The 18,006-nt window shown below is 40.2% G+C and overlaps 6 protein-coding genes across 6 annotated transcripts; 4 read left to right on the forward strand and 2 right to left on the reverse strand.

Moving 5' to 3' along the window:
* Positions 1 to 304: 304 nt before the first annotated feature.
* Positions 305 to 3,079, forward strand: ARO80 (Aro80p; the record flags this gene model as incomplete). Its single annotated transcript, XM_022819204.1, has 1 exon — positions 305 to 3,079. The coding sequence occupies one exon, from the start codon at positions 305 to 307 to the stop codon at positions 3,077 to 3,079; it is 2,775 nt and encodes a 924-aa protein (XP_022675794.1).
* Positions 3,080 to 3,846: 767 nt separating this feature from the next.
* On the forward strand, positions 3,847 to 5,448 carry GIS4 (Gis4p; the record flags this gene model as incomplete). The annotated part of the gene is made up of 1 exon (XM_022819205.1): positions 3,847 to 5,448. The coding sequence occupies one exon, from the start codon at positions 3,847 to 3,849 to the stop codon at positions 5,446 to 5,448; it is 1,602 nt and encodes a 533-aa protein (XP_022675795.1).
* A 910-nt stretch (positions 5,449 to 6,358) lies between these two features.
* YAP1 (AP-1-like transcription factor) lies at positions 6,359 to 8,116 on the reverse strand (the record flags this gene model as incomplete). The annotated part of the gene is made up of 1 exon (XM_022819206.1): positions 6,359 to 8,116. The coding sequence occupies one exon, from the start codon at positions 8,114 to 8,116 to the stop codon at positions 6,359 to 6,361; it is 1,758 nt and encodes a 585-aa protein (XP_022675796.1).
* Positions 8,117 to 10,099: 1,983 nt separating this feature from the next.
* On the forward strand, positions 10,100 to 11,227 carry ERG6 (sterol 24-C-methyltransferase; the record flags this gene model as incomplete). Its single annotated transcript, XM_022819208.1, has 1 exon — positions 10,100 to 11,227. One exon carries the CDS (start codon positions 10,100 to 10,102, stop codon positions 11,225 to 11,227), a length of 1,128 nt encoding a protein of 375 aa, XP_022675797.1.
* A 1,723-nt stretch (positions 11,228 to 12,950) lies between these two features.
* KLMA_30672 (uncharacterized protein) lies at positions 12,951 to 14,732 on the forward strand (the record flags this gene model as incomplete). The annotated part of the gene is made up of 1 exon (XM_022819209.1): positions 12,951 to 14,732. The coding sequence occupies one exon, from the start codon at positions 12,951 to 12,953 to the stop codon at positions 14,730 to 14,732; it is 1,782 nt and encodes a 593-aa protein (XP_022675798.1).
* Positions 14,733 to 15,136: 404 nt separating this feature from the next.
* Positions 15,137 to 16,192, reverse strand: VAM7 (Vam7p; the record flags this gene model as incomplete). Its single annotated transcript, XM_022819210.1, has 1 exon — positions 15,137 to 16,192. One exon carries the CDS (start codon positions 16,190 to 16,192, stop codon positions 15,137 to 15,139), a length of 1,056 nt encoding a protein of 351 aa, XP_022675799.1.
* Positions 16,193 to 18,006: the final 1,814 nt, after the last annotated feature.

Below are 18,006 nucleotides of genomic sequence, written 5' to 3' on the forward strand. Positions count from 1 at the left end.
CCAATCTGGTCTTCCAATTTAGCATTAGCATGATAACAAATAGTTTAAAAAGTGTTATTTTGTATTTAGGAAACGATATAATCTATTGAAAAAAGTTCCTTCATAAAATCTAAATTTCACGGAATTGTTTGTATAGACTCTTTCTCTACCTAACACTAGAATTCTTTGTTTTAAGAATTAATATTTATAAAGATCGTTATTCCTGTTTTAATATAACGAATATGAGGAAAAAGGACAGTTTACATTGCGTATTTGGATACGGAGTTCCATAGAAGATTGTTAGACTGGATCCAATATATCTGCAATGTCTGCTACGGGGGCTGAGAGCAACAGGTTGCGAAAGAAGCACACTTTTAAAAGAGGCTATAAGGCATGCTTGAACTGTAAGATGAGGAAAGTGAAGTGTGACCTTGGACCATTTGACAATCCACATGATCCACCTTGCGTGCGCTGTAAGCGAGAGGGAAAGGATTGCATGTTTGCGGAAACTAAGAGGGGTGGGTTCAGAATCGCAAAACAGAGCCTTGTCAGTTTGAAAGAGGAGAATGCTGGTAAATCTATGGCGGAAGTTATTACCAGTGTGATTCAGGGCCAAACTCAAGTGACTAAGAAAGAATCTAGCTCGAGCTTCAAAGAGGAAAAGCTAGAATCCAAAGAAGAAGATGATGATGATGACATGACTTTGACTGCTGGTGTTCCAAGTTTACACAACGCCTTCCAATTTTTGGCTAAGGCGGCTGGATCTGTTGCCAAAGAGGACATTAGAGATTCAGTTCATCATATCACAAATTTTGATCGAATGGAATCTATCAATGATATTTCGAGACCCGGATCTGCTTCTGCGTATTCTAATGATAATAGTTTTATATCTACGGAACAACATGGTATACAATCATTGAATTCTATGGAAACCCCAACCAATGGGGAACAAACACCGAGAAGTATTCCTTTGATTGAGAAACTTAGTAGTGTCAGACCGAAACCTTCTATGAAACTTGGTGATATTGAATATATTGGACCTTACCAACTACTAACTGAAGCAGAAGCTAGAAAAAGAATTGATGCCTTCTTTCTAACTATGCATCCATTTTCTCCGTATATTCCTCTGCAACTCCATGATCCTGACGAACTTGCTAGATACCCACTACTTCTATGCACCATCTTGACTATATCTGCAAGATACCACACACTCCGTGACTTAGGATTGAATGAAATCGATAATAATGTTCATGTTGAACTTCATGAAAAGCTCTGGATATACTGCCAAAGACTTGTTTCTCAAACTGTGTGGGCAGAGGCCAGCACTAGATCTATAGGCACTATTCTTGCATTCTTAATGTTTACGGAGTGGAATCCGAGGGCCATCCATTGGAAATGGCCAGACTATGCAAATTATCCAGAAATGAATGATTCTTCCAAACGGTCGTCATCTCAAGCACATGGTAGTGACTCATTGGCGGGCCTTGCCGCAATGCGTAGAAGTGATAGAATGTCGTGGATGTTAACAGGGAATGCAGTTAGATTAGCTCAGGATTTGGATGTACTTGAATACAGCTCCAAAATATTCGTGATGACACATGTCTGCGAAACACACACAGCTATGAATTTGAATAAAAGAAGCTCACTTTCTGAATCACTATCTGAGGTTAAACTTAACGGGTTTGAGGATAATAACTTAGATAACGAACAATTCTTTTTGGAGCGCATCTTACAAAATGATAAGAGTAAAGAACGCTGGGCCCGTTTTTTGGACAGAATTGGAGAAAGAGATAAGAAACATACTCTAACAAATATCGAAAGAGAGTTTTTAAATGACGAATTCTTGCTATACCATTACAATACAGATAATCATAATAGTCAAGTCGAACAAGAGTTTCGTCTCAAGTTCTCTAAAATACAGCGAGCTAAAATCGAGCTATTGAAAATCATTTCATTAGGATATGAAAATGTCTACAATGGTAAATTAAGATCGCATGATAGACACCAAAGACTTTCAATGCTCTCTGTACTATCACCGTTGATTGAAGGTTGGTATAATATCTACAAAACTCTATTATTGCCTGTTAGTGGTCCTGCTTGCTCACTAACGAAGAGTTCCAATAAGAGTTTTGTATTTGCAATTACGGAAAAAATGGAACATGAATCTTTGATCAGTGACTATTACTACTGCCAGCTTTATATATATTCTCTTGCTTTACAATTGGATAATAAAGAACCGGGAAAATCGAAGTTAAGATTGAATGAACTTACGAAAAGCGCAAGGTATGTGGAACTTGCATACAACGCTGCGAAAGAAATATTGAACAGTGCTCAGCGGGTACATAAACTGAAGATTTTAAAATATATGCCTGTACGCTGGGTGATGAGAATTGTAAGATCGATCGTTTTCATGATAAAATGTTACTTAACTTTAACAGGGAATGGTATCACACAAAATCCTGAAGCGAATACCATCTTGACAATGAGCGTATTACCAACAGACGAGATTATTCAAACGATTCAAAAAACAGCAATAATACTCCGTGCAACAGCACCAGATGAATTACACCTATGCAGTAGATATTCTACAATATTGATGTATTTGTGCACAGAGATGAAACATCGATCAAAACCAAACATGCAACCACCAATACCGCGAAGCATATCCAGCGACTTTATGGACAAAGAGAAAGAAGAAGAGAAATCTGATAAAAAAAATACTACTCGAGCGGCAAATTCAGGCGTATGCGACGAGAATACGGTGCCCTTAAAACATACCCAATGTTCCAACGACAATAAAGATAATACAAGAGAATCTGGGATGGGCAATAATGTTGCTGCCCGCAATACGGGATATCATTCAGGAACCCAACTACATTCAAACCACACAGGGTCCGGAACAGCCACAGATGGCAATGGGTCAACCCTGGGTGGATACCTTCCGCCACAAATCGTTGACTGGTTTAATGATAATAATGAGATAGGTTTGGATTTTGTCGGGCCTTGGACAGAAATGGTCGAAAAGCAGTTTGTTAATAGGGTCGATGATGACCCATCCTACGAAAACTGGTTCAAGGAACTTTACAATCCCTCAACTTAGGGCTTCAAAGGAAAGTGTCTAATCCGGTATAGGGTTTTGCTACTAGCCGCTTGCCTGCTTGCTATATATAATCTCAAGGTAAACATAATAAATTGTGACAGACCTACCTACGTCACGTTTGGCATTAAAAAAAAACATATACACAACAAGGAACCCTAAATGTATGCGATATCACAATAAAAGAGCGGTAGATCGAATAAATTTCTCCATACTAAATAATTCCCATATAACAGGTAACATGATTTTTTTAATCATTCTCTTTTTATTTTATTTTTTATTTTTTTTTTTTTTCATTTTGACATATCAAGGCGATGAGCTCTTCAAATAAAAAAGGCTCGGAAAGCAACAAAGATTGGCCTTTTTAAGCAACCGTGTAGAAAGCCGTAACTTCCTTCGTAACGGTTCTTAATTCCCCTTTAAATATGTATATATACGTGCCGGTGTGGACATCGTCGCATAGTAGTTTTTATTTGTGCAACAACGTTTTTCAATTTAAATTGCGCTAGTTCATTGCGTCAAAATAGAGAGAGACTGGATCCAAGTTGTGAGCAGAAGGATATATATTCAAATTAGGAAGACGGCAGTATTTCATGAACCGACGTTAAGTGATAGAGTAGCAGTCCAACAAAGTAGTTCCTTGATAGTCATTGTTATTGGACTAAACGAGAACCATTAGAATACTACATCCTGGAAGTAAACAAATAAACACACAGGATTTTCATATATAGTATAGATTCGAAGATTAAAGTCACATTTCATTGTGAATCATGACTAATAGTGTTCGAATCAAGGACTATTTTGATAATGATTACAACGGGTTATGGTCATGGTACTTATATAATTTAAGAAAAGGCGAATTTGAGGAATTGACTAGGAATAAATTGAAATCCAGTTTGTTAAAACGGTTCCTTAGGGAACAACTATGCGAGGTAACACCTTTAAACAAGAAGTTACTTCTAGTATCTATCCCAGATGATATTCATGAGGATATAAAGGTACTTGAGGAGTTTTTGAGTGAATATTTCCACTTGAAGGACAATCACACTAACATTGTCATCAATAAAATAACAAGGGACACGATCTATAATCATGAAAACCATTACCTTATTCAAGATGAATTAGCCAATTTCAACGATGAATGGTTTTTGAACATGAAGAGGGATGTTATTGTCGGCAATACTAGCGAAGAGCCGGATTCTCCGGAAAGCTGCGGGCAGCCTATAAAAGAATGTAGCTCGAATCAAGATAGTGACGCTAGTGAAAGATACAGCGTAGTGACAGGGGAGACTTTTGAGACTGAATCACACTCCATCATACTTAATTTTAAACATCGTCAAGTTGAGAATAAACCTACAAACCCAACATTTAAACAAATCACTAGAATAACTCCCGAAAACAACCTTGGGTCTCCAACCGAGTCACAAGTTTCAATAATGACCCATGGGGAAGATCTGGAATCATACCGGGGCGAAGCATTGGTTCATACAATAACACGTACAGCAGAAGAAGTTGCGGAAGAAGCAACAAGTAATGATGATTATGATGAAGATTCTGTCGATGATATGAAAAGCAATAATGTTTCAATTCCTCCCAGTATCTCTATATCAGATAATTTTGGGACATTCAGGTTGGTTTTACAATCAATTTTAATAGCTAGTAATGAAACAGATCAGGTTTTTACTGGTATTAGACAGAGTGAAAATGATAGAAGTAATGCTGATATCAATGACGATTGGTTATTATATGATTCTGAATTTAATTTAGATAACTTACAGATGTTATCATTACAAGATATTTTCGAGTTTAGTCGCTTATCACCAAAGATCCTCTTTTACTCGATGATCCACGTTAAAGAAAATATTAATACCGAATGCAGCATGTCTCCCGATCAACGAATTACGATGCAAAACACGATATCTAATGGATTTTTAAGGACTTCTACGGCAGGCAATAATAGCTCGATGGGGACAGGTAATTCTTACAGCGAGCTGAGCTCTGAGAATTCCATCCAGGAGTATACTGTTGATGATGATAATGACTCAATGGCCGAAGACCCTGCAATATGCCTCTATTCACCACAAACTGCGGCAACTGCTGGTCACAGATCAATTGGAACTACGGAAAGTGTGGGTGCTTGGGCCTTAAACAGATCAAATACGAAAAGGAGCATGGAATATATTGATAATAGTGTGTCGAGAGACTCCAGAGGAAATTTTGTTAACAGGATAAAATCTCAACCAATGCCAGTGTTATTAAAGTCATTGAGTACTAATGTTGACAGCGAAACAGCTAAAATCAAAAAGAGTTTAGCAAAATCTAAAGCAAGGTATAGAAAAAAGTCGAGCCCAAATAATTGTATTATAATGTAATTAATAGAATGCTTTATGGTCTGTGGTTATAATTTTTTGTTAAAATGTTATTCGATAAAATATCATGGCATATTACCGGACTGTTGTATTGCAAGTGCCATGTTTAATGCAAGATTTCAAGGCATATAATGTCTTTAAGGCCAAGTCAAGTTAAAAAAATGCAGTCTGTCTTTCTGTCTTTATTAATTTTTGTTTAAGTGCTTACATATAAATGACATTTTCCTTTCTGGACGGAATAATTTAAATCACTAATTTAATGGAAGTAATTATCGTTTTATTGATTCAAACACTTATGGAGGATCATTTATACAGGAATAAAAGATTGAAAAGGAATAGAATTTTCAATCCAAAAATATAAAACGCGGACGAAATGTTAAAAAAAAAAAATGTTCTTAATGGATCTTAAAAGTCGATTAATATAGTAAAGGCTAGTTGAAAAGTGGGAATGATCTTTTTGATATCTGATCTTTGTTTTCTTTATATTATTTTGGTACAATAAGGTAAATGAATGAATTAATGAATGTAATATGTTATATTGTTTCGTCTTCTTTTTTTTTTAAATAGTTAATTCTCTGTTTTTTTGTTTTTTTTGTGTTCTTATTACTTTCATGATGTTTAATCTCACAGATTTTTTACCCGTTTACATCCTCTGTTTTTGCCTCTTCTTCTTTTTAGATATTTTTATTTTTCGCTCTTGCACTTCTATTATGAAGACAAAGAGAAACAGTGACTACTCCATTTCGTTATTATCATCAAGAATTTCCTATATCAACCGACTTAAATCTTGAGTGGAAAGTGAGGAAAATCGTTTCTAAAATTGTAAAAGAAGGAATAAAGAAATCTAGTAATCGTAAAAGGTATTGAATGAAGATCAATTAAGTCATAGTGAAGAGGTTGTTTTTAAAATCTGTTATTGCATATGTTTCAGTAGCGCTGTTTGAACATCTTCTGCATTTACCACAACACCTTTCTCTGAACATTTTGCCTTTGTCCTCAATTCCAAGCACAAACCGTCGATATCTAAATCTGAGTAACGAGGGTGGGCTGTAATACGATCCCAAACTTCTGAACACTTTAGTAGTTTACCATCATTTGAGGGTATGATATCCTGTATCAATTCTTCGTTTTCGTTAACCGCATCAGAGCCAGATTGCTGTACTGTGTTAGAGGGTATCGAAGAATCAACTGCTGTATTATGTGATAATGGCATCGATGGTTCTTCGTTTATGAGGGCCTGAATAGGATCGTTTTCTTCCTTTTGTTGTTCGCTTTCGTTTTCAGCCTTTAGGATATCTAACAATGGGTCGTCGTAATCTGGGAAAGCGAGGGCAGAGTCAATGAAGGGGAGGTCTGGGTTCATCATGTTACGGGAGACCATTTTTGAAAGGGGAGCGTTGAGGTTCCAATTCATGTTGTCTGATTTTCCTGGGCTGTTAGTGGCTGTTGTATAGTTGTTATTTGCTGTTTTACCCTTAGTGACCGAAGAAGCGTTATCAAAGTCCAAATCGAACAGCTGGTCAGTTCTAAACCCTAGTTGGCCAAAGCTTGGCTGATGCCACGATGAGACGGAAGACCCGTTATCTACATCGTTTGTTGGAGATTTTTTGGAGTGAGGTGTATCAATAGTGGCAGCAGTGATTGTGTTGCCATTTGTATTGTGTGTATTGGTATTGTTGGCGTTATCTTCTTCCAGTACAACAGGGAAGGGGTCATTTACTTGGACATGAACGTTGGGGTAATCATTATCATTAATATTAGAGAGGTTGGTGTTAGCGGGTTGTTTAGTTTCGGGCACTTTGGTTCTCAGGAGTTCTGTAGGGGATGTGTTTGATAGAGAGGAGGCTCTTGGGATAGGGTTGGTCCTGGTTCCGCAAGCCATGCTCAATTTTGAACAAAAGCTGGAGACTGACTCATCAAACTGGGAATCAAAATCGAATTCCGAGGAGACTGTTGGTTGATTGTGGTATAGGTTCAAAGTGTTTGAATGTTTTCTGGATCCGGAGGGGGAGGATGATGAGTATGTTGAGACGCTAGAGCCCGATTGTTGTAGATTAGTAGAGCTGCCGAAGCTTTCGTTTTTGGTAGTGTCCAAGATCGATGGGGAAGTAGAGTCTGAGGAAGGGGAGGGAATTTTTGCGGAGTCTAGTTTCCAAGGGAAGTCGAACTGGAAATCTTGAGCACCGCGTCCGCTAAGTGGCGTCGCTGTGGATATGCCGTTGCTGTTGCCGTTACTGTTGCCGTTGCCACCAACGGAAGCGGCAGCAGTGTTGTTGGTAGCAAGGGAGAAATCCGAGGAGCCGTCGGCTGAGTTCTTACGCTGCTTGGCCAAGTACTCCAAGAGAAGCGAGTCTCTCTTCTTGGGGAGTTCTGGGTTGTACCTCTTCAACTCAGACAAGAGGTTGGTGACCTGGTTGCGCAAGAACTTGGTTTCCAACTCTGACTGCTTGTTGAGGGACTCTAGATGGCTCACTTTTTCTTCCAACTCCTTCATCTTGCGCTCCCTACGCTCACGGAAAGCCCTCTGTGCCGCACGGTTCTGGGCTGTTCTTTTGTCCTTAGCCTCGGTCTCCAGGGGCTTTCTGCCGGGCTTGCGTTCTCTACGCTTGGAGGCTGGGTTCGAGTTCTGCTCGCTACCGTCCCCAGCGCCACCACCGGAATCGCTGTCCATGCCATCTGGCGAGCTGGCTCGCTTGCTACTGCTATTGCTGTTGTCCAAGGGTCGTTTAGCTGTACTTGTTGTGCTCATCGTGCTAATTCCAATAAGTAGGTCAGTTATTAATCAATCAGGAAACAAAAAAATGTGTGTGATGGTATGGTATATACGCCTGAGCCCAACTATCCAAATACACGCGCACTAGTGTATATGTCTACCCTCAGCTTGCCTTGTAGGGTTGTGGGGTTGTCGAATTGTGTTTTTTGCCACTCTTCTTCCTCTTGGATGGCAAGAATTTGAGCTGAGATGTACTTTCAGATTGATATATACTTATAATCAAGTGACTGGCACTTTAGCTGACTAAAAGAAAGTCCAGGAAAGGCAAGAAAAACTGAAATTTTGAGAAAAAAAACGGCACAAGAGACGGGGCCACAGAGGGAACAAAAATCAATATGGCAAGAGGGAGGAGGGAGGAAGGTCGGGCGGTGTCTGGTATTTATAGATACGTACTGGTTCGGTGGTTCGCGGAGAGGGTGTCCCTGTATAGAAAGTAGTAGAACTAGAGTTTAAAATGACTGTTTGATTGAGTCCCTGCCTGGTGCGTCAGTGGAATCGGTAGGTCGAGTACGCACGAACATTGTACTGCACCTGCACAGCACACCACGGCGCGGCGATTTAGTCCATGTTTTTTGCTTGGTTTTTGTACTTGTACTGGACCCACAACACACCAGAGATATATTCTTGAACGGTTGTTGGGCACATTTCTTACGGCCTGCGGCCCTAGTCCAAACAGTGGTACTCTCTGATTTGTAATAGAGACGGCTGGCTACAATACAAGGCGTGGACAAAAGGCGCAGACGACGATTGCTACAGAAACTTTCGTTCTCTCGTCGCTCTTTACATAAGAGATATATGGACGGCGTAACTCCTGTGTTCTGGGGGGAGGTCTCCTAGAAAGCCTTGGGCTGGAGCTGCCACATTGCTATCTCTCTTTTTGCTTGGTAGCCCTTTGTCTCGCTTTGCAAAGCCTGTCGGCGGTGTATGACTAAAGCGGTGCGAGTAGCCCCAGATGGGGGGTGGAGAATGTGCGGGTAACATCGTGCAGATGCATTTCTGGAAGGGAGAGAAGAAGTATCTCTTCTCTTCTCTCCTCTCCTCGCTCGCAGCAGAGAATGTTGACCGTATGTTTCGCCGCCTGTTTACCCGCGGATATAAACCGGACTTTCTCTTTTCTTTTTTCCCCTTCCTCATCTTGTTTCTCCATACAGCAAGAGAGAGAGAGAGAGAGAGGGACGGGGGTGGTTCCAGACAGGTACACGTGATAGCAATCTCACACAAGACGCAAACGCGCAGTTTCGGGCTCTTTGGGTACCTGAGTCCGGGTAACAAACGCGGAAAATTAAACAAGAAAATTAAACCAAAAAAAAAAAGAAATAGTTAGGAAATGCACCCGCCCTTACCCTGTCTTGGTCGATCGGTCGATCGATCTACCTCCCCCACCCTCTCTCTCTCTCTCTCTCTCGCTCTCGCTCTCCCGTCGTTTAACTCGTTGTCTCGTCCTCCGGAAGGAAAAACGACAGAAACCAAAAAAAAAAAAAAAAAACGAAAAAATGAAAAAATGAAAAAACGAAAAAACGAAAACGCGGGCGACTTGCCCTCCTCTGGCCGGGATGCTCGTCGTTTAGCGCTCTAGTTTTTCGATACACAAGACAAGGCAGAAGAAAATCTAAACTACACCAAACGACGCGTCTTTTTGGAAAAAAAAAGATTTCTGCGCATGTTTCTGTGCTTCCCTGATGAAATGAAATTTTCAGATTTCTCTTTGGGTCCTCCATCACATCCGTTATATAAAACTTTGGCAGCACAATGGAGACAAGCTGGAACACCTGTGATTGTAAAGGTTACTTATAATTTGCGCAGTAAGAGAGAGACCACTACTACACTAGACTAGAGGTAGGACTTAGGCCAAAACCACAGGAACCACCCAGCATCATCACCATGTCCGAAGACCAAGAATTGAGAAAGCGTCAAGCTGAATTCACAAAGCAATTGCACGGTGACGACGTCACCAAGAGCGGTATGTCTGCTTTACTCTCCAAGAACAAGAGCGCACAAAGCGAGGCTGTTGCCAAGTACTTGAAGCATTGGGACGGTAAGACAGACGAGGATGCAGAACGCAGACGTCTAGAGGACTACAACGAATCCACACACTCTTACTACAACGTCGTAACGGACTTTTACGAATACGGCTGGGGTTCCTCGTTCCACTTCTCAAGATTCTACAAAGGCGAGTCCTTTGCTGCTAGTGTCGCCAGACACGAACACTATTTGGCGTACAAGGCCGGCATCAAGGAGAACGACCTTGTGCTCGATGTCGGTTGCGGTGTTGGTGGTCCAGCGCGTGCTATCGCCCGTTTCACCGGCTGTAATATCATCGGTCTAAACAACAACGACTACCAGATCCAAAAGGCAAACCACTACGCGAAGCGCGACCATCTAGACAAACAATTGTCCTTCGTCAAGGGAGACTTCATGAAGATGGAATTCGAAGAAAACACATTCGACAAAGTTTACGCAATTGAGGCTACCTGCCACGCTCCTACCTTCGAAGGTGTTTACTCCCAAATCTACAAGGTCTTAAAACCAGGTGGAACATTTGCCGTTTACGAATGGGTCATGACCGACAAATACGATGAGTCCAACCCTGCTCACCGTAAAATCGCTTACGAAATTGAACTAGGTGACGGTATTCCAAAGATGTACCCAGTCAGCGACGCCCGCGCAGCTCTTTCGAAAGTAGGTTTCGAAATCCTAGAAGAAAAGGACTTGGCTGATAACGAAGACGAAATCCCATGGTACGCACCATTGACTGGTGAATGGAGATACGTCAACTCGCTCTCAGATCTCGGTACTTTCTTCAGAACCTCTCGTCTTGGCCGTGCCTTCACCACCGGTATGGTCTCCGTCATGGAAAAGATTGGCTTGGCACCAGCTGGTTCTGTCTCAGTGACCCATGCCTTGGAAGAGGCTGCTGTCGGTCTAGTCGCAGGTGGCGAGGAAAAACTCTTCACCCCAATGATGCTTTTCGTTGCAAGAAAGCCAGAAGCTCCAACTTCTTCCAACTAGATTATTCTCTCTTAAGTGTATAGTATTCCATTATTATTCAAACAGTTACTACAACGAAACGAAACAAAACATACAGAAAAAAGTGGAGCGGAAGGTCTCAAACTTCAAAAAAAAAAAACTCCGAGACCTCCCTACTGCGATTTAAATAAACGATACATTCATAGCCTTGCCTTACACGTGCCTGCCTTCTTTTTCACCTCCCCTCCCATTTTGATTTGCGGAATGGGCTTTAGAAACGTGGCCTCCATACCTTATATATATCTTGCTATACTAGCAATTTTGTCCACCCTCGGCAATTTTTCGTGCGAGAGGTTCTAAGCCAAGCTAAAAATAATCGGCTTACCCGGTAAATGAAAGGTCAAGAATCTGTGCTTTTTTTTTTTCCCTTCTTCTTCTTCTGCTTGTGTTGGTCGTTTTCTCTTTCGAGATACACAGGCCAAGCACATGCCCCATAGCATGGGTTTCCACGGCTTTGCTATGCCATGCTAACTGGGATTAAATATATGGGTGTCCGGCTCTTCCCTTTCAAACTAGTACTGCCTTTCGCTTATTCTCCTTAAAATATACTCAAGACGCCTCGTATTCTATCAATACACTAATTTGAAGTACATACCATCGATCTGGTTCGAACATCACACGCACTCAAAGCGTATCATTACTACAGGCTCGAACACTCTCTGTGTATGTTCCTCAGATCACATCATTCCCCCTCTCCCTCTCCCCAGAGACAGATCGTAGCACATTCATGACGCATGCAAGCTACACCGTGCAGATTTTTTGACATATAGCTTCTTTATGTGTCTGAGTATGCTTCTCCCTACACGTCTTTTTCTGAGCTTCTGCCATTTGAGGGTCCTAACCCCAAAGGCTTGCGGGTTCTGTATTATTTTTCAAAACACCCAAACACCCTCAATCTAGAAGATTCTGCTTCTGATGATAGCCATTCCAGGCACAAGGCCTATCCTCTCAACTCTCCGGTGCCTAGTACCAATAAAATATACTGCCCAATATTTTCTGCAGAGTATTCGTAGGAATATGGTAACTTGGCACTGTGTATTCTCTCGTAGCAAGTCGTGACCATCGCATTCCGGAAAATGCAAATTGCAACATGCCACGGTGAAACTACGCTACCCTCTACTACTAGAAGAGCAGCTAGAATGGCATATGGCAGTTGGTACTCATAACTTCTGTGCCAAACCGTATCTGTCCTATTCCGCCACGTGTAAATTTATATATATATATGTGTGTGTGTGTGTGTATGTGTGTATGTGTACATATATGTATTTACTTTTCATATACGCGCGTGGAGCAGAGCACGTTTTATTCGTCTGCTTTTCGGTATCTATGCGGTTGTAGGCATTTGATAATTGGTTTTTTTTTCTACGATAACAACTTACAGTAGTGCATTTCTAACAGGAAAAAGGGAGCAATTAACCAAAGCAGCCAGATATAGGCTTAGACATAGGCAGAGACATCAGCATAAACATATATTAATATATTAATATATCAATATATATATATATGGGTGTTTGTGTTAACTGGCGGTTTATTTCGAAGCTTCATATCATTTAATCTTTTCAAGCGTTCTTGACATTGCAAGAAAAAAAGAACTCGACTCTTTGACTACCTCTCCAACTTCCTTCTACATCATCCAAGGCCATTTAAAACTGTTGCATCGTATTATCTGCACATTAGTCCTATCTCCCTTTATTTTAGTATAAGAATGGATAGTTACGATAAAAAGCATCTCGAACGGCCCTTGACTAGGGACTTGCCTTCCTCATTTTCGGAGTACACACGTCATTTGATTCAACAGACCAAAAAAGAGATCACGTGGAACAAGTCATATGGGGAAAACGATGACTATAACAGAAACCCGGGTAATTATGTAACCAGGGTCCCCAGTTCCGATGCCAAGAACCCGGCAACCATAGATGCGGCTAATACTTCCGATAGCGTATCGTCATCGAAAGAGGAGGAAGAGCAGCATAAAAACGGTACCATCAGAGTTGCAGGCTCAGACCTGGAAGCAAAACAGAGAGGCAAAAAAAGCTTTAGGTCGAATTTGGACGTTTACTGGCCAATTTTCACGACGGGATCTGGGTTGTTCAGTGATGGTTACATTAATGCTTCAGTGGGTACTGTTTCTACGTGTTTAGCGCAGATTTACGGTGATGAATACTCCAAATCCAAGGCTATCCAAAACGTCTCCTCGATTGCGTTTGTGGGTATCGTCGTGGGTCAGTTGTCTTTTGGATATATATCAGACCACCACTCCCGTAAATTCGCCATGCTTTTAGGTAACATTATCTTGATCGTCTTTTCTATTTTGGCAGCAGGCGCATGGGGTGTGGGCACCACTAGCACCAAGGCAGGTGGCCTTTTCGCTGCCATTACAGCTTACAGATTTTTCCTAGGTGTTGGTATCGGTTCCGAATATCCATCCGGGTCTACTGCGGCCTCGGAAGCATCCGCACTCTTGCCAGCCAAGAGAAGAAACCGTTGGTTTGTGTGGTTTACCAATTTTATGATTGATTGGGGTTTTGTCATTGCTGCTCTAGTTCCATTGATTCTTGTGTGCATTTTTGGTGAACACAGATTACAATGGGTTTGGAGATTGACCATGGGTCTCGGTGCTATCCCACCATGTTCATTGTTCTTGATGAGAATGAGATTTAAGGAAAGTAAGAGTTTTGCTACCTCCAAATTCAATAAGGTCATGCCTTATATGTTAGTTCTAAAATTCTATTGGTTCCGTACAATTATCATCTCCATTATTTGGTTCCTTTACAACTTCTCCTCGTATGCGTTTGGTATTTACTCTTCATTAATTATCAAGAACCTTTTGAATAAAGGTGGTAATGAATCTCCAAGTTTGAAAGATTCCTTTGCTTGGAATGTCTTGTTCAATGCGTTCTACTTACCAGGTTCTTTCTTGGGTGCCATATTTGCAGACTACATTGGTCCTCGTTTGACCTTATGCCTTGGCTTATTTGTTCAAGCTATGTTTGGTATTGGTATGACTTGTGGTTTTGCATCTTTAGAAAAGCACATTGCGGCATTCACCGTTATCTTTGGTATTTTCACATCTTTAGGTGAATTCTCTGTCGGTGACAACGTTGGTTTGATTGCATCTAAAAGTTATGCAACTCCAGTCAGAGGAACTCTATATGCAATTTCAGCAGCAGTTGGTAAAATTGGTGCTTTCTCTGGAACATATGCTTTCCCACAAATCATGAAAAATGCTGGTGGTGCAGACACTACCAACGGTATGCGCGCTCCTTTCTGGGTCGCCACAGCGCTATGTCTCTTTTCTTGTTTTATAGGATTCTTCATGTTACCGGACTTAGACCCTGATGCTATTATCGACGAAGATCGCAAATTCCATGAATATTTGGAGCAAAGCGGTTATGATATGTCCAGTTTGGGTATGCATAGCGATAAATCTAGTGACGTTGAGTATACAGAAGACATTTTGAAAGCAGATTCTTTTGAAAAGAATTAAGAACTTTCTCTGATACTTTGTGACTGCCATTGCCATTTTCTTCCATTGTATCTGCTTTCTCTTAATCGCTATTATGGAAACACTGAGTAACTAATTAAATATGTAATTTAATATAATTCTAAGCGTTATAATACAATTCTAATCTTTTGTTAGACTTATTGTTATTACATATGAGCATTTATAGTTTTTGACCCCTAAAGTAACTTTTCGGTTCAGTATCTTCGGAACTTAAAACTAGATTTTAGACGAAATAGAAAATCAAAATTGACAATGGTTAATCTCCCACATAGTAGTAACCACACAGCGTTGACTGTACGGCAAGTCCATTTCCAAAGCGGCTTAAAGGAGTGAGTATAGGTTAAATAAATATACAGGGATTATAGAAATTACAACAATGATACCTATTATCTCTGACCTTGATTGAATCTAACTGCATTACGATTTGCCGTACGTAATTTATTAGCACTGGTGGTAGCCTCATCTTGGAACAAGTCCAACAATTCATTTTGAGCTTCAAGCTCTTGGTTTAGTGCCAGTGATATGTTTTTCTGGCGGTGGACAATTTCATGCAATTGATATAATTGCTGATCTTGCTCTTTAATTTTATCCTTTTGTAATTGCAGAAGCTGCTGTTTACCCAAATTTTCAGTCTCTTTAGTCTCTCCAAGTCTTCTCCCTTTACTGATCTTAGGTTCTTCGAAAGAGCGTTGTTGATTAAATGGCATCAAATCATTAATATTGCCTTGATGATCACCCAAAGCAGAAGTAATTTGTATTCTAGAATTGAGGTCATTTTTGAAGGTATTCAAAAGTTGCTTTCTCCTTTCACATTCCATCCTACTAACCAGCTCATTTTCTTCTATAAAATTCAACCCTTTTTCCAATTTGCTGAGAACTAGACGTTGCCTCATTATACTTCTAGTATCATCACCAGTATTATGAAATTCACTCTTACAGTCTCTTAAGACATTTAGCCATTTCGAGGGATCATTTACTTCATCCGTATCAAAAGGCTCTTCAATGTTATTCTGTGTATCAATATTCTTGTCATCGCCCCTAGAATATGTCGACGGCTTAATATACCATCCTTCTGGCAAGTTCAAAAATTGGGATACAACACTAGATTTCCTCCATTTAGTTTCAAAAGAGTCATTTAACAAATCCGACAAAAACTGTCTCAATTTCAGCCTTCTTTCCTCTATTATATCTGGATCACAACTGTTCCCCTTTCTCCCCCAAAAGAGCTTCCTGCCTGGAAGGTCATAAGGAAGTTCCGCCTGACATTCGTATTCCAATTGTTTCTTAAACTGAATAAAATCACTAAATCGTCTTTCACATTTATACTCGCTATAGTCATTCATAGACCACACCACCTTCAATGCTATATGATATAAGGCATACTTCTTCTCAACAATAGAGACATCATTTATGCTCACTTCGCACTTGACTCCTCGGCTCATATTCCATTTGCTTTTTCGTTACTACCTGTAGAGTGGTACAAGCTAACTTCTTCTGCTACAGGAAACTAAACACTGTATATCTCCTTTATCCTACAGTTATACCGAATAGTCAACGTTCAAAAGTCATCTTTTTGTTGAATGCGTCTTTGGTCCATTTAATTAATATTTCCAATATTCAACAAAGGGAATAATACCTTCTACATACAGACTAGCAAACAGAGAAAGGAAAAAAAAAAACAAAATTTAAGGCTTTTCCAAAAGTAGTTTCTGAGTAGAGTAGAGTAGTCAGTCAATCGCAACCTACCAGCAAAATAAGCCAATGGTAGATATATATTAGGGCCCCTGTATATTTATATCATCCAAAGCTCAGAATACAGCTCTTTCCCACAACACGTAATATCCAGTTGGATCCAGTATCGGTTACGAATGTGAATTCACCCCGACGAATCCAGACGTTATTAGTGATTCGGATTCGTTTCAGCGCTTAAGTTTTTCACGAATCCTGACGCGGATCCTACGCGTAAAAGAATTTTCAAGATGTAGTTAAATGGAATAAATTTCATTTACAATCTATATGATTTCTTCTAGTGTACACGTGGAAATTGCTCTAAGACTAACATCGATTGCAATGTATCCACATATGTTGTACATTGCCTTCCTCAATGAACAATGTTCGAGAGATTAGAGCAAGACGTTATAGAATACAGAATGGAGGAGGTGAAAGAAAACGACACCTACAGAATTATCCATGTCCCTCAGAAGTTAGCTCAACGAACACACTAGTAGGTCATGACGATACAGACGTTTATTCATATCTAAATTGCGGAGAAGGTGAAGACTCAGATTTTCCATCTTGCGAAGAGAAGAACATTGAAATAGATCCAGAAGAAGACGAAACATACGACTTTGACGATTTTGACGCCGATAGCTCAATAGTTCCTAAAGACAAGGATAGTACAAAAATACCAAAAGGACTTCAACTCCAATCTGAAAAGCCTGTATACAATCCAGAAGCACAAAATGATTCCTCAGTTGGGACTCCTCAGGATGTTAAAAATTGCAAAGTAGTAGAACACGGGGCAACTGTGCAACAATCCATTCGTTCATCTAACGAAAAGCTGGATGGAGTTGTTATATCTCAAAATTTGACTTTACCTCCCTTACAAAGTAGTGACACAATCAATATTAGCCAAACTATTTCAATCCCTACATCAAACTGGACGTACGGTACAGATTCCAAAAATAAACCTCATGACATGGTAACCCAATCTGAGAATTTTCGCTATCATGGCAATTTAAGTGATTCAAATCCAGACACCAATCAAATAGCGGCTCCGAAGGGAAGCAAAAAACACAGCGACTACATCGGATCAGAAGCAGCATTTAAGAGGAAGTTTGACTTTGGGTTCGAAGACTTTTCTTTTAATCCCTTCAGTAAGCCCTCTTTAGTAGTTCGCCCAGCTGAAGATAATATCAGCAGCGAAGTTGAAAAAAGATTTAATGCATGGCTCTCGTCATCTCCTTACGCTATCTGGGTTACTAAAGTAAAATGTGGATCGCCTTTTGCAATGTGCAAATATAATAAATGTCAACATAAGTTTAATTTGAGTGAGGATTGCACCTCATCAAATATCGCCAGACACTTGAAACAGCAACATTATCGTGACTATGAACTCTTTAGCAAATATTTATCGACTAAACAACCTGCACTTGAGTCAGTTTCGTACGTTGATTCCAATCAACCAAAGCCTATTCCTTTTAACAAGAAATTTCTTCAATTTCTGTCTGACAATCACTCTGAGCTTCGTATCCTT

This window comes from Kluyveromyces marxianus, chromosome 3 (assembly GCF_001417885.1).
Source record: "Kluyveromyces marxianus DMKU3-1042 DNA, complete genome, chromosome 3".
In the NCBI taxonomy this organism is placed as follows: domain Eukaryota; kingdom Fungi; phylum Ascomycota; class Saccharomycetes; order Saccharomycetales; family Saccharomycetaceae; genus Kluyveromyces; species Kluyveromyces marxianus.